The 22299-nt window shown below is 40.5% G+C and overlaps 1 protein-coding gene across 2 annotated transcripts; it reads left to right on the top strand.

Moving 5' to 3' along the window:
• Window positions 1–214: 214 nt before the first annotated feature.
• Window positions 215–18801, top strand: CSGALNACT2 (chondroitin sulfate N-acetylgalactosaminyltransferase 2). 2 transcript variants are annotated; one of them, XM_059821102.1, is made up of 7 exons: window positions 215–1197; window positions 9773–9989; window positions 10527–10628; window positions 12292–12470; window positions 14065–14159; window positions 15620–15701; window positions 16874–18801. In XM_059821102.1, exons 1-7 carry the CDS (start codon window positions 534–536, stop codon window positions 17164–17166), a joined length of 1632 nt encoding a protein of 543 aa, XP_059677085.1. In that variant the 5' UTR covers window positions 215–533; the 3' UTR covers window positions 17167–18801. The 2 variants fall into 2 exon arrangements, with proteins under 2 accessions (XP_059677085.1, XP_059677086.1); XM_059821103.1 differs by lacking the exons at window positions 12292–12470; window positions 14065–14159; window positions 16874–18801 and having other exon boundaries at window positions 15620–15696.
• Window positions 18802–22299: the final 3498 nt, after the last annotated feature.

Here is a 22299-nt window from a genome sequence, read left to right as displayed (position 1 = left end):
ATGGAATAAAATACTCAAGTGCCAGAGGAAAAGCCAGACTAACCAATGAAAATTACTGTTACTAAACTGTAGACTGCTCTCACTTACACATAGTGAAGGGAAAAAATTGCTGTCGATTCAAAGTTTATAGAATGACTTTTGCAGACTTCCCTCACTGAACTTCAAATAGGCTAAAACCCTTCAACTAGGGTTGAATTAGGAAATGGAAGTATGATTCCTTGCTGGTGTCTTCTATATTCCTCCCTCTCTGCAGTTTTTTTTGTTTGGGGTAGTAAATCCTGAACAAATTGTATGGCGTCAACCGAACTTACAGTTGATGGTTATGGATGACATAGGAACTCCAGATTTATGTCGCTGCAATGACACCTGATTAAGGCAAAGGTTGAAAACTGCTCATCTACTACTTCATCAAAACTTGTAGTAACTATTACAGTCATGCTTTCTTTCTCTTTCTAAGATTTGAACTCTGGGGTGATGTTCCCTGGAAGGCATGAGCAGATAAGTAATTTTCTTGGATTGGAAACAGAAATAATATGAGAATGCCCAGAAGAGGCTTAGTAATTCAAGCCAGGACTCGTTGGCTATTAGTGGGCCTTGCTTTACTGTTCAGTTTAGTCTTGCTCATGTATTTGCTCGAGTGTGCTCCACAAACAGATGGTAATGGATCTCTACCTGGTGTTGTAGGCGAAAACATGGGTAAAGAATACTATCAAGCTCTCTTGCAGGAACAAGAAGAGCATTATCAAAACCGAGCAACCAGTCTGAAACGTCAGATTGCCCAGTTAAAGCAAGAGCTTCAGGAAATGAGTGATAAGTTGAAATCCCTGCAGGAAAAAAAGAGCCCCAAGGTCAATGGTATGAACTACCAGGGCACCAAAGAACAAGCATCCAACGACCTCCTAGAGTTTCTTCATTCCCAGATTGACAAAGCAGAGGTGAGCGTGGGGGCCAAACTGCCTAGCGAATATGGTGTCATTCCGTTTGAAAGTTTTACGTCCATGAAAGTATTCCAGTTGGAGATGGGGCTCACTCGGCATCCAGAAGAGAAGCCCGTTAGAAAGGATAAGCGAGATGAACTGGTGGAAGTTATTGAGGCAGGCCTAGAAGTTATCAATAATCCAGATGAAGATGATGGACAAGATGAAGATGATGGAGTAGGAGAGAGGCAGCTGTATAGTGAAAATGATTTCATAGAAGGTATGTTTACTACATGCTTTTCAGCCAGTTAACAGAATGTCACAACAGGCATTTAATAGTATTTGTATTTTTAGGGGTTTTAACTACTTGAATATAGTCTTGAACAGTAATTACACAGTAAGAACCTTTATTTCTAATGATGAGAATATTACTGCTTCATTATGTTGTGTTTTGAGTAGGGAGCAAGAAGTCCATTTCAGAAGAAGGGCTTACCACAAAAGTGTATAGGGGAGGTTGTAACCGCTTAAAATCCTGAGGCATTTGTAGTTGATTGTAGCTGAAGTCAGTGTGACACAACCACTTATGGTACTAAATAACTGAAAGACTTCCAGTGAAACTGGTGGCAGTGGGAGGGAGAAATGGATTCATCTCTCTTGTTCCAGTGTAGTTAAGTAATTCAGTATGAAGCTACAGGGTTTTTCTTCGCTCATCTCTGTTATTCTTAGTTGATATTTAGGCTTTTGACTCTCGTAGAGCTGGCTCCTCATACTGGAGGGAGAGCATTGGTAGTCTAACGTGTTCTGGTCACGTCAGCCGAAGAATTTGGTGTCCTGAATAGACCCTTCATGGTATACTAGCTATGGGGTTCACTAAGCTGTGCAACTTTGAACTGTTCTCTTGTTCTCTATTCGATTCTCTTTCAGTGCTTGTAAATTTAATTACAGAACACATTATTATATAAACAAATCTAGCAGTTAATGCTTTCAACATTTAGTGACACCCTTAAAAGATGCATTAGTGATGATTCCCGTAGAAGTTGGCTTTCAAGGTACAGTGTAATGCTGGTAGAGATAAGTATTATCAAAAACTGCCCTAGTACCTCTTTTTTGTATTTACAGTATTAAATACAGTTCATGCTGCCATAAAAACCCCAAAAGTTGGACCATGTTATAAGAGCATTACTGTAAAAGGGATTCTGGATCTCAGCAGTACTGATGTCTGCACTATTAAGCAAACACATGCTGGAGAAAGGTACTGTTGGCCTTGAAATAATCAGTTCTTTCAGTCTAAGATGATGTAATTGGTCTGTAGTGCAAGAAGTCTCTGCTTTTAACAGCTACTGTGTTTAAAGTTTAATGCAAGTACTCTTCTTTGTTCCAGAAGGTGGGGCAGGGCGTACAATCCACTCAACTGTCTCAGTGTAACACTGCCAGTGCGGTGTTAGGCTCTTAGTACAGTTTTCACTTAAAAGCATATTATTTTGTCTGGAAGTAGTCATTCTTGCAGTCTTTTAATTGTTTTCTTTTTATATTAAGTGTGCAGCTGTTTTTCCTTTACTGTTTTAGATACTGCTTATATTCTACTGGATTTTTTTACCAGTACTGAAACAGTTCATTTTTCTCAGTGTACTGCCTTTAATGACTGCAGACCTCTAAGAACGCAAGGAGATGTTGGACCTTAGAACTGTACATATACCTCTGTTCACACCAGTATATTGATAACTGGTTTTGGAAGTTGAACTAGTTCCCTTTCATTGTCCAGGCAGTTTCTTCAAGCATAGGTTGCAGGAACTGTAGAAAAAAATATGCAGCACTTAAGCTACAGCATAAAAATACTTTCTTGTATATGGATGTGTTAGCAGCTAGCTGTAGTGGTATATATCAGTGTCTTGTTTCAGACAGAAGTTGTGGGTTGTGTGGGTATTCTGTGTTTGCGTATGTGAGAATACTACTGGCTAATTTAGGCACTGGGCCAGCGAAAAAAGCAGCTTCTGAATATTAACACTTTTTTTTTTCTTCTTCTATTGTTCCAAAACTTAGAGGTGAGAAATGGAACCACCCAGTAGTGGTACCTGCAGGCCCTTCACCCTGCAGCCCTGTGGCTGAGCTCTAGTGTCCTACCTCGGTTGTCAGCTTGTGCATCCTCGTTTGATGGATTTGCAGTTGGGAAGTTCATGTCTTTCCATTTGTAAGATACTGTCCTCTTAAGCTATCATAAACTGGTGGGTTCAAGTTTCATAGCAGACTTGGTGTATCTACTGAAGTCACACCAGTTCCTGTAAATGTACTAAGAGCACAACTAAATTGTTGCTGGATTAGCACTGCTCACTTAGAGAAACAGTTTGTTAAAGTTGGCTTGAGTTAAAACAAATAGTTTGTCACTTAAGTTCTGTATCCTCTTCAACTGCGAAAAGATTATTTTGTAATAAGTGCGTTAGGACTTTTATGCAATTTGAAACAAGAGGCTGAGAAACTTGGTGTGTGGATTACTTGGGGGGGGCAAAAGAGAAAACTGATGCTGCATTAGTTAATACATAGCCATCATATTTTATGCTTAATATAGATAAACTGATTTTGCTTTTGTTCTGACTTGCAGGAATTTTTTCTCAAAACTAACAAGTATATATCTACAAAAACTTACCCACAAAACTGTGCCATAAGTATAAGCTAAACTAGAAACAGGCATTTTTATTCTAGAAGTGTTCTAGCTTCCTACCTCAATAGGCTAACTTTTCATGTAAGTAAATGTTTGGTTCTGGGAATTATTTCAGCTTTCTTCCTAGATTTGTGAGATATTAGACTAAACTTCGAGCTATGTAATCTTTTGTGGTATGTACTTTAAGTTGTATTAGTAAACCCTTAGAGAGCTTGGTGGCTGTTTAAATAAGTTTAGAATCTTTTATCTTACAGACAATTTTACCTAATGGTATCTCTTCATCACCACTGAAGTTCTTCCCCAGTATTTACATTTTCCTTTGCCCACTTAGTGGAATATCACTGTCTTGATTTGCAAAAGCATTAAGAAATTTTTCTTACTGTATTTTAGGATTTACCTATATTGGAGTCACTTGTGACAACAAAGATTAATGACATGAATTTAAACTTAATCTGCTTTTTCTATTTTATAAATAGACTTTTCCTACATAAACTTTTCTGAAAAAGTACGCTTAATTACTCAACTCAACGGTAGCCTGGATCAACTGATTTTTATTACTCTAATACCGCATGGGCCAAAAAATTTCAAAATACTTGCTGATGGATTGTGACTTTCTTGTTGCTGCTCTGTTTTTTGCTCTGTGCCCTTGATTTAACTGTTCATGCAGCTTTTTTGCTGCATGCTCACCCTCTATGGTCTCTACATGAAGATATTCTGCTTTCTACCAGTGGTGCAAGGAAGCTGTATCCATGATAGGGAGCAACCTGTTCAAATGCTATTCAAACTGATGTTCTTTTTTTAGCATTGCAAAACAAAGTAATGACCAAATGTGTTTTGGAGTTGTGATTAGGCAGAGCTGCCACAGCCACATTATGGCTATTGGCAGGTTTCAAGCAATAACACCAGGTGAAAAAAAGATTTGCAAGTATGCATTGCAATTATAAAGATCATAGAATCATATAATGGTTTGGGTTGGAAGGGACGTTAAAAATCACCTAGTTCCAACTCCCCTGCCATGGGCAGGAACACCTTCCACTAGACCAGGTTGCTCAAAGCCCCGTCCAACCTGGCCTTGAACACTTCCAGGGTTGGGGCATCCACAACTTCTCTGGGCAACCTGCTCCAGTGCCTCACCACCTCATGGTAGAAAATTTCTTCCTTGTATCTAATGTAAATCTATCCTCCTTCAGTTTAAAGCCATTACTCCTTGTCCTATCATTACATGCTCTTGTAAAAAGTCCCTCTCCAGCTTTCTTGTAGGCCCCTGTCAGATACTGGAAGGCTGCAATAAAGCCTTCCCAGAGCCTTCTCTTCTCCAGGCTGAACAACCCCAACTCTCTCAGCCTGTCTGCATGGGAGAGGTGCTCCAGCCCTCTGATTGTCTTCGTGGCCCTCCTCCGGACTTGCTCCAACAGGTCCATGTCCTTCTTATGTTGGGGGCCCCAGGGCTGAATGCAGTACCCCAGGTGGGGTCTCACGAGAGCGGAGTAGAGGGGGAGAATCACGTCCCTCGACCTGCTGGTCACGCTTCTTGTGATGCAGCCCAGGCTATGGTTGGCTTTCTGGGCTGCAGGTTCGCACTGCCGGCTCATGTTGAGCTTCTCGTCAACCAACACCCCCAAGTCCTTCTCAGGGCTGCTCTCAATCCATTCTCCACCCAGCCTGTATTTGTGCTTGGGATTGCCCTGACCCGCATGCAGGACCTTGCACTTGGGCTTGTTGAACTTCGTGAGGTTTGCATGGGCCCACCTCTCGAGCCTGTCAAGGACCCTCTGGATGGCATCGTTTCCCTCCAGCGTGTTGATAGCACCACACAGCTTGGTGTCGTCAGCAAACTTGCGGAAAGTGCACTCAATCCCACTGTCCACGTTGCCGACAAAGATGTTAAACAGCGTTGGTCCCAATACCGATCCCTGAGATACTTTCTGAAAGCTCCAAATTATTTTTCACAAGGCTCAGTTGACTTGCTCTGCTGATGAAGAGAAAAACAGCAAGTTTCTCAGCCCTGCAGGGCTCCGTTTGCTGCATTGTTACCTTTTTTGCTTTGCTGCAACCCAGAATGAAACTTGCAGAATTCTAATAGAACAAAAACCTGACCTTAAAAAAAGTCTTGTTCTGCAGTTGCTGTTTGAGAAACACTTTGAAGGTTTTTTTTCTTAGTATTTCCATTAGATCTAAGCGTATGAGAAACAGGAGTACACTGTTCCCCTTGGATGAAGAGTATCCCTAGAGAGAATAAAAGTTGCAATATTACATATTTTCACAAATGAAGGGGTCTAGGACTACAAACAATGAACCTAATTGCTGAATTGGGCATTCTAAGATAGTCTTGGATTAAAAATAGATTTCTCTGAGATCAGTGTTTGATAATATTGAGAAACAGGATAAGAAAGATGGGAAGAGCATAATAGTATTACTTCTGTCCATCCCCTTTCTTCAGAAGCCTGTGACATTAAGTCTTGAATAGTGATGCAAAACGCATTAACCTTCATGGATATCTGTCCTTTACTATCAGTATAACTGGTTTATTTGGGTTACGTTTATCAGTGTGACGGGTTTATTTTATCAAGAGATTAAAAGCTTTTCCATTGGATAGACATTTTATATTAACCTTTGGAAAATCGAGGCATTAGCATATTTTCAGAAGCTAATTAGCAATTAGTTAATCTCTAATAAAGGTCTTGTTATTGAATGTCTACCAGAATTAGAGTGCTGCTGTTGGGGTGCGCTTCTCTTGCTTCTGGGTTTCTAGTTGGAACTGGGCAAAGTCCAGAAACTATCTTTAGGTCTGAATCTCAAGGGAAGACTCCCCACCCAAAATATGTCCTTGGCATGTAAAAATTGTTTATCCCAATGCTGCAAGCTCAAAGTCAAAACTCTTCCGGAGTCCTTGCCATCCATAGAACAGTGTGGGCTGTTTGTCATGCAAACACCCCCTTTTGTATGTCCTGCATAAGGCAAGAAACTGGCCAGTGTCTGGGGGACTTCAATGGAGAATTTTAATGCACGAAATAAAGGACATATGTCTTAAATTCCGTAGACCAAACACTTTCTTGGTATCTTTCTTGGTAGTTGTAAAACAAGTAATGGTATTCAGTGCAATAGAAGAACAGCTTTTTGGCTTCGATAGTAATGGATCCTTAGTTTTCCTAAGATTTAATTTGTTTGGTGAGAAACAGAAGTTCTGCAAAGGGAGTAAAGTTTCATGGACCAGGAATAACAGCTGTTAAATTATTTCTGGTGCTTTTTACCTCTTTGCTTATAGAGCTCTATCTTGGATGGCAGCCAGCGTATGCTAGTTGGAAGGTGAGATAGCAGGTTTTATTATATGAGTCAGTCCCAAGTGTTAAAAACCTGAATATGCTAAGAAGTAAAACAGATGTGGGTTCTTTTTCTGGCTGTTCTCAGTTATGGCTTCTGGGTATAGAAGTTTTAATTCCATAAAAGTATTCAAATTAGTAGATTACCTATGGAGGTTAGCTTATAGCATGGAGAATAACTCAAGGAGCACATACTTACTATTTAAAAGAAGTGTGGTGCTGGTAGGATGTTGAGATTCAAAGTTTGGAATCTTATATTCCAGCAACTGAATGTTGACAAGGCACTACTCAAATTTGGACTTGCATATTATGGTCTTCATGAAGTTACAGCAGCATTTTTTTTTAAAGTTACCTTAATCTAGAAATTTTTATTCGGTACTACAGCCTTCTGTTGTAGACTGGCATCTAAGCTTATCCTTTGATTAAAGGTAAGCTATTGGCAACAGTGATGTGCTTTTGAAAAACTTGACTTATATTGTAAATGGTATTTTCATCTGTAAATGGCTATTGGATACTACAGAAAAGAATTCAATGTACAATACTGAATGTTAATTTATGCAGGAGTACTGGTACAAAGTATTTGCTGCATATTGCGTGAGGGCGTGGTGTGCAGACACTGTGGTGCATCAGCTGCTCCAATAACCAAGAAGCTGTTTTCAAGCTACAGTGTTGGACTACGCAGCACAAATGGTTGGAATGGAAAAGGATTGAGAGGGATTTAAGATCTTTTTCTGCTTCTAACAGTCAACTCTCTGGACTTTCATTGTTTGAAACACCCTTTTCAGTACTTGTAATTAATACTGATTTGAAACTGCTGTGCTTTTTCTGAGCATTAGAAAGTGGTGCGTAATTTATGCAGCTCTCTGTTCACAAAGTAATAAATGTGGATTTCTCCCTCTTAAAGGAGTGCATTGCAAAACTTCGTTCAAAGGGTGAAAAGCATTTAAGTTAGATTCACGCTAACTTCCAGTGTGATGGCACTAGCTTGTTCTGCTACATGCTGTCTCCCACAGACCCTGTGCGGTGGTCATCTGCATTTCCCCTCGGGTCTGCTGGTGCACACGCTCACCTGCAAGAAAGAGTGCATTACAGAGCTGAATATTGGAGGGGAATAGGGAGCTTGCTGTAAAAGAGAGGCTGTTGGGCAGATACAGGACAGGGGCAGAAGGAGGGAACATCAGTGAATGAAACTGAATTTGGTTTGGGGAGGGAGGCTGGAGCAGAGGAACGTGGAGGGAATTAGGTAGGTTGAGGGAAAGGACGCTTTGTAAGGGGGCCTGGGGCATAGAGGAGGACAGTTGGGGCAAGGTGCTGTACACATTCCTTTGTTTCTTGTATTGAATGAGAAGGTAATGGGAGGAAGGGAACGTGGAGGAATATTGGCCTGGGGATAGGGAGAGAGGCAAAGTTGCAAGATCACTTCTTTCTAGTTCCTGAGATAGGGAAACAAAACCAAGCTGCTCTAAGTTTGAGGGCTGCTCCCTTCACATACCTTGACCGCTCTTGACTTCAGTTGCAAAGAAGACAGTAACAACAAAAGGACGGTGTCAATACTGAGCACAAAAGACAAATCCTTTGCATCACCAGAACAGTTCACCTGTTGTGTGCCCTGCCACCTTCTTTCTGGGTGGGAGGCTGGGAGAGGATCTCAGCTGCTCTGGAGGCTGATTTGCAAGAGAAGAGGCGGTTCAGGCCTGCCAAGTGAATGGAAATACGCTGGTTGCATGGTGTGAAGGCAGGTGTGCTCATCACACTTGGGGATATGCAGGTATTCATCATTTTCTCAATGGTCTGTGTGGCCAGCTCAACTGAAAGTTATTTGGTTCATCGTGTAGCTTATGTTTTTTGTCTATAATACACCTTTTCCTCCTGGGGGAGAGCTGAGATGGGATGAACGTAAGTCAGCTCTGTTGGAGGATTTTTCCTGTCATCATTTTATACTCTCAGGTTGGTATAGATACAGGATTATCACCACAGAGATCAGTTCAGTCAAAGCCACAGATGAGTCTTGGTCTCTTCCTTTGTGGTGTAAAATTAGAGAAGCTGTTGGCTTGAGTTGCTTCCTTGATGGTCCTTAAATGAAAGCAATCAGCTAACCTAAATATTTGTTCTGAATGTGACAGATTTCCCTACCCATTAGGAGTAAAATGTCTCTAAATAGGTAATCCTGTTTATAGAGAACTGGTAACACTCTGAGAAAACAATACAGCTATGTAGAAAACTTCTGCTTATGTCCTTAGAGGACCATAGCTACAGTAAAACGCCACTATCCTTATTTATGGGATAGAAAGCCCCATAGCTAGTGGTCAGCAGCAAAAACAGTTTTAAAACATTCCAGCGTTTATCGCATGGATTATTTTTTTTAGATATCGCATTTCAGATTTTACAGGCTTTGTCAAGCGAGTTATTGTGTCATTTGTTCTGCCCACAGCTTGTGTTGTGTTGATCGCTGGCCAGATGATCTCAGCTTTTACTGTGGACTAGCTCAGGGGAGGATCCTTACTGAAGGGCTTAAGAACAGGCAATATTAGATTTCAGCCATCCTTTTCCATAGCGAATAGCTGAATTCCCTTTTTGTTGGGAAGACCCCACTCTAATTCTGCCCAAGAAGTTGATGTAGGACCATAAAAACTATCTAAGAAGCAGGAAAAGCTGGAGGTTGGTTGAGATTGTTTTTCAGATCTGGTCTAACGAAGGTAGGAGGGTGATTGTGCTAATTGGTGGTTTGTGGATATTTTTGTTTTTAGGAAAAACCCAGAAGCTTTCCCCAAAAAGCTTTATTTTTCACTTTTTTATAGTTTTTAGGAAAAACAGTGTTTCTGAAATACAATTGCTGGGATCTTTGACTTTACAAATTACTTGTGTGACTTATTCTTCAGGTTACTATCGTACAGAAAGAGATAAGGGGACACAGTATGAGCTGTTTTATAAGAAGATGGATGGCATGGAATACAGGCATGTCACCTTGTTCCGGCCTTTTGGACCCCTCATGAAAGTGAAGAGTGAAACGGTCGATATTTCTAGATCAATCATTAACATTATTGTCCCTCTTGCTGGAAGAACTGAGGCATTTGCACAATTTATGCAAAACTTTAGGTAGGTGCATGAGATTATATAGCAAGCTGTATTGCTGATTTTCAGTATTTTGTTTCGTTTTCAAAATGAATTTCTGATTTGGTGAATTTGTGACAGAACTAATGATTCCAACATTGTGTGCAACTGCCTTGGGATGTTTGTAATTGAACCTATTGTATGGAAAAAATATTCCTTCTAAAAGGATTTAAGAGATTCGCGAACTGCACCAAAACCCCTTTTAGACCAAATGCCAGGGCCACTGTGAACCTGGACAGAGGTGATCTTGAAAATAATTTCTGTATTTACAACAGTTTTTGAGCTCTTGTTTATAAAATAAGGTGTTGGAATGAAACACAGTATTGGAACCTTCTGATTCAAATGGGAAAGATGGGGAAAGAAGAGGGAAAACATTTTTCCTTGTTTTCTTTAGAAGCTAGTTGAAGTCTGACCAGAATACTTAAATCTGCTAATACTTTCAAATGCAATAGCTTTTAAGTACCTGAAGCTTCTATTTTGTTGCAAGTAATTACTAATATCAGCTTATCCTTATGCTTATAGGGATGTGTGTATTCATCAGGATAAGCGTGTTCACCTCACAGTGGTGTATTTTGGACAAGATGGGCTGTCAGAAGTAAAAAGCATCCTAGAATCCGTAGCTAGGTAAGTGTGTCGATCCAATGTCAGTCAATACAAACTATATTGATTGGCATTTAAATTGGTTTTTAAAAAAGATTAAATAATAAAAAGAATAATTTTGTAGTCCATTAAAGGTTAATATGAAAAGTAAGCTTTATTTACAGTACACTATTCTTTGGTTGGCATTTTACAGCTTAAGTTGCAAAAGTCTCCTGAAGACTACTAAAGATCAAGTTACAGGTCAAAAAAGACTAACACTAATGGCTTTGAGGTTTCTGTCTGACAGTCCAAAAAACAACAGGGGTCAGTTTTGCAGTGGATATTCAGTCATGCTAACAGATTGATCAGAATTAAAGTTCTTTGGAACTGGGACGTATGTTTAGATAGTTCTTTCACTGGAGAATCAATTTTATGTAATGATAAGGAAGAGAAATGTAGTCAAATAGGCTGGTCGGCTGCTGAGTCTGAGAAGCTAAGCTTTGCCCTCTATCCTCTAGGACTAGGTAATTGGGCCCGTACTTACCCTCTGCTATGAAACAACTTCAAACACTGTTTTATTGTGGCTGTCTCAGCAAATAGCGTTACAGTAGTATGGATGTAAAATTCCCAAATGTTGCTTTTTTTTGCTCCAGAGGGATGGAACAGGTAATAGCATCCATAAGCCTGTAGCTGAGGGGCTCCTTCTCTGCCTGAGCTCTTGCACTCGTCCCTGAGCTGGGAGCCTGTTACCCTTGTTAGCCAAGCATGAGCTGGGCTCCCCAGTATCCCCATCCCACCACGCAGGCCAAGGCTCTGCTCGATGAAATGTATTGGGCACAGGCTATTGTGTCACTGGCTTAAAATGTGACAGCGAGTTGGCCTGGCATGCACAGACATCTTCTAGGAAGGGAGGAGTGCTTCTGCCTTCCTCCCACAGAGCCTCCCTGGCATCTAGCTTGCCGAGTGCTGTCCGCCTCTGTTTGAGGCGGGCATTTAGCTGGTCCTTTGTCATCTTAGTGGTGCTACTGTTGAGTATCTTCACTCTGTTCTCTACAGGCATTGACCTCTGAAGTGTCTCCAAAGTAGACACTTAACTTTGCTTGAAGATATTCCCTGGGTGTATTTCCAATCTCCCTTTGCTGCTCCTTCCCTTTTCTGTGATGAGTAGAGGCATGTGTGGTATGAAATAGCAAGAGGCAAACTGACCGGGTTATGGTGGCATCACCAGACGGATGGCCTTTTGCCTCATGAGTTTGGTGGTGCCAAGACTCTGGCTTTCCGTTTGCCCTCCTCTCTGACATAGTGGAGACAGAGATACTGCTGTATTAGTCAGGACTTCTTAGTTTGTGGGGACAAATTTTAGATGGCATTGTAATTTCAGAGAACACTTTAATTCACATTAGTTGCCAAAAGGCCTTAAATCTGTCTGAATGATTAAATGCAAAGCGAAGTTATGAAGTAAGACTGAGGTCCGTGTTTTTATAATGTCTCAACACTTAAAATAGACAACTAAGTGGAACAGATATTTTTTTTCTCATCCTGATGATATAACTGGCTTTTTAAAAATGTCCGGAATGAAATTACTGTAAAATGCTGAAAAAGTATAAATGGTCCCTTCTGCCCCTGCCTTCCTACCCGCCCCATTCCCCCTGCGCCCGCCCCACCCCCCCCCCAATTTATTTTGGGTTTGGCTCTGTTTTTCTTCCAGAGAAACTAACTTCCACAATTACACACTCGTCTCTCTGAATGAGGAATTTAACCGAGGCCGGGGACTTGACATGGGTGCCAGAGCCTGGGAAAAGGGCGAGGTCCTGATGTTCTTCTGTGATGTTGATGTTTATTTCACAGCCGAGTTCCTCAACAGTTGTCGCTTAAATGCTGAGCCTGGTATGTTCCTTTACAGTTGCTGTAACTGAGTCTTGTCATCTTGTTTGGCTTAAACTGACCTGTGTTGAACATATAGAAAACTAACTTGAATGGTGGAGCTTATTCAGTACCATGTACATAGGAAAATGAAAAATACTCTGTGCACAAAAGACAATAGTATTTAGACTGAGAAATAACTTCTGCCTTAGTGTAGCTTGTTTTAAGAACACGTCGTCTTTGTACAATAAGTACAATTTTCACATTTTCTTAAGATTTGGCTGTCTAAAAGAAAGCTGGACAGTTTAATTGCTTTAACAATTAGACTGCATGTAAATTTGCATAACAAAACTCAATGCAGCACTTACGGTGGAATATTATTTTTGTTATACTGAAATCTCTAACAAGTTTGGTTTATGTCTTTGCACACTTGTATGGCCAAGACACATCACATACAAAAGGTTTTCAGTAAAGCTACACAATGTGCTCCTTACAGAGACTGAGCTAATGTTCCATATTTACATCCCAAGCTCTGAAATTTTCTGGCCATTTTCCTCAAGTTTGTATGAAGCTTGCTTGTTCTACAAGCTTCTGCCAAGAGGGATAAAGCTTTCTTGAGTTAACAAGCATTCTAGGTAAGACCTCCTCCTGTCAAACATTTGTTTGGGCTTTTTTGTTTTAAATGCTTACTCTTATTCCAGATTTGTTGCAGCCAGAAACCATTTTCTCCAAATGTCAATTTGGAATGAATAGATACTTTTTATTCACAAAATAAACAGGCAAGAAAGTCAGCTATAAGCCAGATACTTGGATTCTATTTCTTGCTTTTTCTTTCATTTCTGTCTGTCTCTGCACTTCATGAAATGAGTTGTATAAATAATTGGAAAAAATTTGGAGAGGAGCGTCTTGTGAGCTTTCACAAGGAAGGGAGTTTGAGAGACTGCTTGACAATTCATACTGGCAGTTTGTCACCTTTGCTTCAAGTGAGACCAGAAAATGCTTCTCACACGTTCAGATTTCATGCCCAAATCAGGGTACTGAGTATTCTCGTGGGCTGTTGTTGATACCTTTGCACCACTGGCAATGCAAGACATCCTTGAAAAATATTTATCTGGCTTCTGTAATAATAGGCACAGAACTGGTGTCACAGCATAATTAGGATACTCACAGTCCTCAATGTTCTTACAGTGAATGTACACACTTTTAAATGCTTGTGAAAGAGGCACGCTCATAAAACTCAAGCTATGCAAGGTGTTACTTGGACTTGGTTATTTTTTAGCTTTACTGTATATCATTATTGCAGGGATTTTTCACTGTCATCTAATGTGGTATTGTGATATATAATATTTTATATGTATATACGTATGTATAACTATATGCAAATGTATACCTATAGAGTACATATAAATATGTGTACTACTTTTTTAATCCTGTGGGCTCTGCCTCACTAGATGTTATAGGCTACCTTAATGGGAAATCCTAACAGTTAGACCTTAAATTTATTTCTTTTCACTAGATGGCTAATAGCTAATATTTCACATAAAGAGACTATTTCTAGCTTCCTCTTGCCTTCAGAAAGGATGCCCACAGTGAGTAACAATTACCTTTTTACTTTCAGGGAAAAAGGTTTTTTATCCTGTGGTATTCAGCCTTTATAACCCTGCTATTGTCTATGCCAACCAAGATATACCACCCCCTGTGGAGCAACAATTGGTAAGCAGCTTGATTTATTCTTCATAGAGTTAGTTGTGCTTTGTATTAAAACAAAATTAAGTGTAACTTAATAGTCTGTTTTGGATATCTTATGACCTTTGGCAGTGCGTATCTAAACACTTTTGTCCATTATGGGCAAAGCACTTGGAAGAAAAGCTTATCAAACAGTACACAACTTGTTCTTAGATAAACTTGGAGTTCTACCTAGATTAAAAAAAAGGTGCTATTAATCAAATAAAGTTGGTAGTTCTGATCTGTTGCTTAATTCTGGCCTGGAAAGCCAGCATTTTAGGAGGATAGTGGCATAACATGGCAGCAACTTTCGTTTTGTGTTCCAGCAAAGAAAGAAGTGGTGGAAGTTAAAAAACTATGAATGGTGCTTGATAAGCTACCCTCAGTATTGACACTCTTTGCCAACTACCAAATGGTAGTTGCAGGAAGAGTGCCATGTAGCTCAAAGTGGGCTAAGATGTTAGGTCAGTTGCTTTTTTCGTGCTGTGGACAGCTGTACTCTGTGCAAATTGGTTTTTTGCCTTTGTCATCCAACATCTGCCAGAACCATGGGCTGTTATACCGCTAATTTCATCTTTCTTTTGGAATGAGAAACACTGCTTCTAGGGAAGCTTGTAGTCAAAATAATAAAGAAATAAACCCTGCAAACATTCAAGAGAAAAGGTTTAAGGATAATTTGGGGCTCAGCAGAAAGAAGGAAGTACTGTATTTCTGGGTCTTTGTTGCCTGAAGGTGGGATGGCCACGGTCAATGTCCAGCCTGACTCTCTCTCAAGAGACTGCATAAATGAAATCGGGGATTTGCAGCTGGGACTTCTGAGGTAGACAGGTTTGGAGGAGAGAAAGGAGAGTGCAACACAGCCTTACTAAAAGAAAAACCATAATAACCCGCACCCCTACCTTGTTTGCGAGGATCCTACTGAAGGAAGGAGGGAAGCTTTTGCATATGGCCTCAGGTAGTTGCAGCTGAGCGAGGAGTGAGCTCCTGCCTGACAAGTCTGCTGCTTACTTTTCTGAATCCAACAACTTTATGGTTGCTGACTTCAATCACAAAATTTACTTTTCTTGTCATATCGGAACAAGAAGAGACAAATGTGGCCTTAGAAAAGGGGTAGAAATTGGAGTATCAGCAACAAATGATTTGGCAATAGACTACCAAAAATTTATTACTTGGTCTGAGCAGATATATAGAAAATAGAGGTGGCATGGCAGAAGGTAAATGTGGAAACTGCAATAAGAGTAAGTATTTGGAATCGGATGGCAAAGGGAGACGTGTGAACAGCAGGTAATTAGGGAAGTCCATATCTGTGCATGACACAGAAATACTACAAGTGTTATAGGCTGCACTGAGCAAATGATCGGAAGAGCTTAGCTTTTTACAAAACCAAGTGCAGTGTATCTGCTTTGATGTATTCTGCATTTCAAAATGATACTGTTTTAAAATTGCAGGTACACAAGAAGGATTCTGGTTTCTGGAGGGATTTTGGCTTTGGGATGACGTGTCAATATCGGACAGACTTTCTGACTGTTGGTAAGATGAAACTGTAAAAAAAATTTTCTGTGTGTTTAAAAATTGATTCTCTGTTCTTATCTAATGACAGGAAAGTAATGCATTTACTTCTTTTATTATTTTCCCAATCCCAGCAGTCAGACTTGCTTGACAAGTTTGACCAATGAGAATAATTAGTTTTTCTAGATTTTCATGTCCCATTTGATGAGAGTTTGTTAGAAGTCTCAATATTGTTTAGTAACAACATTTCACTCTAGAACTTCTAAAAAAGTTTCATTTTTGTTGTACTTTGTGACTGTCTGAAGCAGATTTATCAAGTTTACGAAACACATCCCTCAAGTAAACCACTAACATAGACAAGAAGCATTCGAATTCTTTCTTTTAAATAACCTTTAGTAGCTGAATATAGTTGTTTGAGGCTTTAGAAATGCGCTTTGGCACTCCCTTGTGGCATGCTGTTAAAACTGAGAGCAGCTTGCTGTGTTTGCATTTGGAAGACTGTCTTGAAGATAGTCTGCCAGAAGTTGTAATGATACAGCCCTATGCACTGTATAATGGCTTGAATGCAGGCCGATTTCTCATAGCAGTCATGTTGCCCTGTGTATGGTATATGCTAAATGAGGACTTCATAATTCTAGAGTTCTGAAATTGTGCAGGAGTCTGGGTCGATTTTCACTGTGGTCCTGGAAAGGCAAGAGGACTTGAAATGGTGGCACAGGTTCCTTTCCTTAATCCAGCTTTTTGAGTTGTGACCTGTGGAGTAATTGCTGGCATTTTTAGAGGGGGCTTTTCATATGGTGCATGACTGCTTCATTTTCCAGCTGCTAAAATCCATTATGATTGCTAAAAATAACCCAAAAGCATAGCCAGTGAGGTTTGCCTACAGTTTTCTGCAGCTGTCACATGGGATGTCATGCATAATGCAATTTGGAGACGCTGTTGTAAGAGACTTTCTGAAGCAAGCAGTGCATGATCTGTGTCCTGGGCAGTTTCCACCGCAAAGGATGTGGTATGCTTGAAGCTCCTCTCCCTCAATTTGGCATGCTTTGGCATGGAGAAATTGAAGTTAATTGTTCCAGAGTTTCTGGTATGCCGTACCAGATTCGGTAATACATTACACAAGGAGTGTTGCTCTTTTTGCCTTACATCTAGCCTGTGTGCCAAAATAACCTTTTCTGATCTTGTTTTTATAGGGGGTTTTGACTTGGAAGTGAAAGGCTGGGGCGGTGAGGATGTTCACCTTTACAGAAAGTACTTGCATGGTGACCTTATTGTGATCAGGACACCGGTCCCTGGTCTCTTTCACCTCTGGCACGAGAAACATTGTGCAGACGAACTCACTCCAGAGCAGTATCGCATGTGTATCCAGTCCAAAGCCATGAACGAGGCCTCTCACTCGCACCTTGGGATGCTGGTCTTCAGGGAGGAGATCGAGACTCACCTCCGTAAGCAGGCTTACAGGACTAACAGCGAAGCAGTGGGTTAAATGTCACCCCCGTGACGTTTGATGACTTCACATTCACAATGAACCAGCATCATTTTACAGCCTTAATTCAGCTTAAAAATGCAGTGCCTCTCTTTTTCAGTGAAGAAGAGTTTAAGAGGGTCTTTGGTTCTTGTATTTGTTTTCTGAGTAATTCTTTGACTGATATGCTATTACCTACATATCTGGCAAGTTCAAGCACCTCAAATAAATTGGAAAGCGTATGTAGTTCAAGAAAGTGTCGTCAGTATGGATTGGAAAAATCAATGGAATGTACAACTCAACACTTTTCCACATGGTACATTTCAATTCTTATATTTGCATTATTTTAAGAATTAAATTAAATAATCTTTTGTGTTGTCTTGAGTATTTTCAGTCTGTATGGCTCACTGCACTGTGACTTTAGAAGGATACTATACTTACACTCCATTGTAGAAACAGAGAAAGGTGTGAAAAAGAATCTCACTGTGAAAGGTCTACGGGACATGCTGACTGGTATGCCAACTGTTCAGGTTGCTGATTTCACAGCAAGGGCTTAGTCCCGCATTTGCTGTATTGACAGACATTCACATGGTTGAATGTAGAGTAATTCTTGGGGGAGGAATGAACATCTTTTTAGGTGGAATTTTAGAGCATATAATGTAATTTCACACTGCAAAAGATACACCAGCTTCTTATCTCGGTGATGGGTCAGACAAGCTGGGAACATTCCAGTTGGGCGTTTCTGGGTCTGGTCTCTTCCCACAGTAGACGCTACATCACAGAATCCTTTCTATAAACTGAGCTACACTATTAAACTTGTTTGTTTAAAGATTTTTGGCCCCACACCTCCTTATTCAAAGGCCCTGCCTGTACATCTTGTCCTTTAAGTTGAGGAACCGTCTTTTCATCCCCGCATAAATTTATTAGAGGCCTGTTTGCTATTACGCCAATATTGCCCTTTTGCTTTCTTTTTCTCTTTCTGGAGTTTTTGACATATGTTTTCGGGAGGCAGTCATATACTCTTAGCTGTTTCAGTGACTGAAAAAGCAAGTGCTATTACAGTCATTCATCATACAATGCTCTCCATTCCACTGATTATCCTAGTAGCCTTATTCTTCACTTTTTCAGTTTGAGGGGGTTTTAGGGTTTTTGTTTTCTTTTTTCTCTGTTTTTTTGTTTGTCTTTTTGAGCATGCATAAGCAGAATTATGCTGTGGTCTCATTAGTGCCTTGTACAATGGCACTAGTACTTCACTACTTCCCTTTTGGGTATTTTGGGATGCATAAACAGTTGAAATGCAGGCAGGTCATTTTTCTCCATGTTGTCTTATATGCTACCATATGGCATGCCTCATTTTTAATACATTTGTTTATAGAATGAATGCTGAGAATGCTAATTCAGTGGTAAAACCATTTGCATGGTCTCCACTGAATTTAGAAATTAGTTGAAAACCCTTCTCAAACCAGGTAATTAAGATCTGTTTGTGAATTCAGTTTGCTTCAAGAATTCTGAAGGCAACTAAAGATTTAAATGGTTGATTTCTGAATAGCAGATATGCTGTACAAATAGTTCTGGGCACTGATCCTTTTTATATGTACATAAAATTTGCCTTTATGTAACTTATTGTGGAGAACAATGTACTGTATTGTACTTAGAGTGAAGAGAATGCATTGCAAGACTTCTTGCAATTTATATGCTCAACATAATAAATGGAATTTCTGCATTTTAGAAATTGTTTTAAGCTGTTTCTTTAAAACAAGTTTTACAATAATATTTTACAAGGCAGATGACGCGCCAGATTCAAGTAATAGTATTTGCAGCGAGAAGTTCAACCAGCTCATTTTTGCATCTCAAGTGAGTATCTACCCAGACCAGATACAAAAGTGCAGAGTTAGTTCCCCAGACAACTTAAACTTATATTAGATGTTATCTTACTTTAAGAGATCGTGGTGGTTCCTAACAAAAATGATAAGGTATCAATGAGGAAAAGATTAAATACGTAGGCATGATGATTTGGAGTAAAGATACAAGTGGGGCTTTCTACTGAGACTTCAGCTACTGCTGTCCTTGCTCTGCTGCACGAGAATAAGCATCAAAAATGACTGAGGTAGTGCAGAGGTGTTAAGCGTTGCGGCAGCTCAGCTCTTATCACTCAAGCACTACCTCAGAAGGATCCGGTTGTCCTACTTTCCATGTTTCAGAAATACAGCAGACTGCTGATGCTGATAGCCAGATCTCTTACCTTCTGCTATTTTCCACTGGGTGGTTGTGCTTATCAGTAATGGTGAGGAAGGAGAACAGTGTCAGCTGTCTGCATCTCTGTGATCAAAAACAGTCTACGGTGTCAATGCTGGAAGGCTATCAAGGAAGTCTGGAGCTGAATACAGTCAACAGGAACCACTTTTGAAAACTTTTTTCCATTCATCATCCCATCCCAAAATGTAGAAGTGAATGCATTGGAGTTAAAAGGAAGTCAGAACTCTTAGAAATAGTTAATGTCAGGGTTGGGTATTGACACAAGTAGTCTGAATGACTGATTATTTGAGGACTCGTGAACCCTCAGGGGCCCTTGCAGGCCTGGTCTTTCTCTTGTCTTAGTTCAGCTCCCTGCAATAACTGCCTCTGTAAGAACAAGTTGCTATGGCACAGAAGAGCTGGGCAGCTCATTAGGAGCACGGGCAACCATCACCTATTGTGTTCATTACAAAAGCCAGAGATAGTGTTACGGGCTGCGTGCTGTGTTAAGTCAACGCGAGGTACTCGCAGCCCAACGGTAGTAACAAGAGCAAGAATAATATTAAGCATGGAATCTCCTCGAGATGCATTTTGCTGCTGTGTGGTACTGGATTCGGTACACATGCCTCACCACGTGCATCTGCAGGGAAGGTGGTTTTACAGCTAATAATCAATCTGTAGAACATTTACAGCAGGCAAATACTCAGCTCTAATAGTGCTTTACAGATTGTGGGGTAGCTTATTAGCAACTTGGACATTAGAAGTTAAATCAGTTACTTAAATTAAAAGCTGTTATTCATGATTTAGAATTTGCACTTCCAGGGAATTATTACTACTCATGTACAGTTCATGTTCCCTAATGACTTGACATTTTACCTACTCATTTGTCTCTATTATATAATTATACTAAAAATTATAAATAACTACCATAAACTTACAGCTTTTAAGTAAATCTTAAAACAAGGGGGTTTTATTATAATTCTCAAGTATTTTAACTTTTGCTTTTGGGCTAGGCTACAGGCTTCGACTAGTTAAAAAAAAAATACCTAAAATTTTTACTTTGGATAGTGATTGTCCCTCAATGACTTAGTAGGTATTTTTTCAAAATAAGATGCAATGTTTTCCTGTAAGCAAGGCCCTCCCTGAACTGCGTTAACTGATGAATATTATAGGGATGGATTATTTTGTCTATTTTAACAGGGATTCCCCAGCAGAGGACAGGATGCTTTATGTATCCCTAGTAATCCCAAAATAGATAGAGAAAAGGTTGAAACCTACAAATTGCAGAGAGAATGATTCTGTTCAGTGTACTGCTCCAAAAGTTATTCAGGTTTATACAAATACATCATAAGACCACCACATGGTGACTGCTTTCCAGGTCCTTTTCTGCTTTTATCATTCTTTGTCTGGGAGTTTTTCCTGGCAAAAAGTCCTCAGGAGCTGCTTCACTTTTTCTTGCTCCTCCGCCACAGTCTCGGGGAAAGGCATGGGTAGAGCCACTTCAGGACTCAGATTTTGCGGTTGTTGTCAGTTACTGCTGCATTACCCCAAGCTAACTCATCAAGTGTCTTCTCTTCTATGTGGCTGTGGATGACAGCGACGCTTCAGTTGCGCTCCCGAGCAGTTAACACAAAGCTAAGTCACTGCCCAGCGTTGGTCAGAAAAACGTACGAATCTGGAGAGCAGTTTGTTTTGCCCGAGTCCTTAGCATACCTAAAATAAATTGCATGCGCTGTATAAATATATTATATCCTGAAAACTTGGATGACTCTTTTCTTCATCTCTTTAAATCTCACATTGTGTTGCCCTGTGTGTTTCTTCACTGGGTTTCTTGTATTATGCTTTGTCTATCTCTGTGCTACCTTCCTTGTTAACCCAGTCTATTTTTTCTTTGATAAGGCTCCTCTCTTATTTTGTCCAACTCTGTGCCTTAAAGCCTTCGACCTTTTATAAGCTCCAGTCCTGGCTCTTCGGCGATGCGGGAGCTGATGGGGGTCCCAGCTGACGGAGCTGCGGTGGGGATGAGCGGTGATGCCTGGCAAGGGAAAGCACAGTGCCCGGACCCTGTGAGTGGGACGGGAGCTGCCAGGCGGGGCAGGAACTGCTCTCTGCCGTTTACCAGCTCCAAGAACTGGCTTTAAACCATAAAGGATTCCTATAATGAACTCTGTGCTATGGATTAGGCTTTTTTCTTATTTCTGTATTTGTCATAATATTTCAAGCTGAAATACAGTAAACTCTTAACAGCAACGTGAAGTTCATGGCAAAGAGCAGTAATTTAAGACCATTACCCATACCCAGTGTTTGATTGCACACCGTTGCTGCTGCTCTGTAATGGAACTGGAACAGAAATAGTAGGATGTGCCTTTATTATAAAGTGAGTTTGCAAGTGATTTCACTTAGCTGAGTGTATTGAACTTCTGATAGCTTTTTGGCATAGCCATGCGGTGATAGGAGCACATGTGTTTGTATACAGCTGTGTAGCTGTTTTCCCGTTACTGCTGCAATGCAGTAATGCAGGGTAGGTTTGCTCTTTCCCCAGTAAAATGTGTAATTCTTCCTTGAAGGTGTTTCCCAACCTCATCCAAGAAAGGGAGGAAATTAGTCATGTTTCAAATACGAAAATTTCTCACTTGAATAATGAAATCTATTCTGCATGTTGCTTTAGGCATAAATCTGGCTAAATGGCTGGAAAATGTTAGCTAAGTGTCTAGTCTCAAACTTGTAACTCGGGGGTGGGGGACTGCAGAGATAACATCACCGTGCGGATCCGCAGCCGCATGCCTCACCTGGGGCTGCAGCCCGTGCAAAGAGCCCGGCTGCCGGGTCGGGCGGCAGGAATGGGGCGGCCGAAGGCTGCAAACTCGGCATCGCTGTCCTCTCCGCAGGTGAGAAGCTCCTGGCAGCCGGTGCTGCCCG

The sequence above is a fragment of the Gavia stellata genome, chromosome 9 (genome assembly GCF_030936135.1).
Source record: "Gavia stellata isolate bGavSte3 chromosome 9, bGavSte3.hap2, whole genome shotgun sequence".
Lineage (NCBI taxonomy): Eukaryota > Metazoa > Chordata > Aves > Gaviiformes > Gaviidae > Gavia > Gavia stellata.
This window is presented reverse-complemented; position numbering and strand designations above follow the sequence as displayed.

Bases quoted from the DNA above. Each gene is read 5' to 3' on its own strand.
- CSGALNACT2 (XM_059821102.1), top strand. From the start codon at position 534: ATGAGAATGCCCAGAAGAGGCTTAGTAATTCAAGCCAGGACTCGTTGG. The intron at 1,198-9,772 runs GTATGTTTACTA...CTTATTCTTCAG, and splicing joins TGAAAATGATTTCATAGAAG to GTTACTATCGTACAGAAAGA. The intron at 12,471-14,064 runs GTATGTTCCTTT...TTTTACTTTCAG, and splicing joins TCGCTTAAATGCTGAGCCTG to GGAAAAAGGTTTTTTATCCT.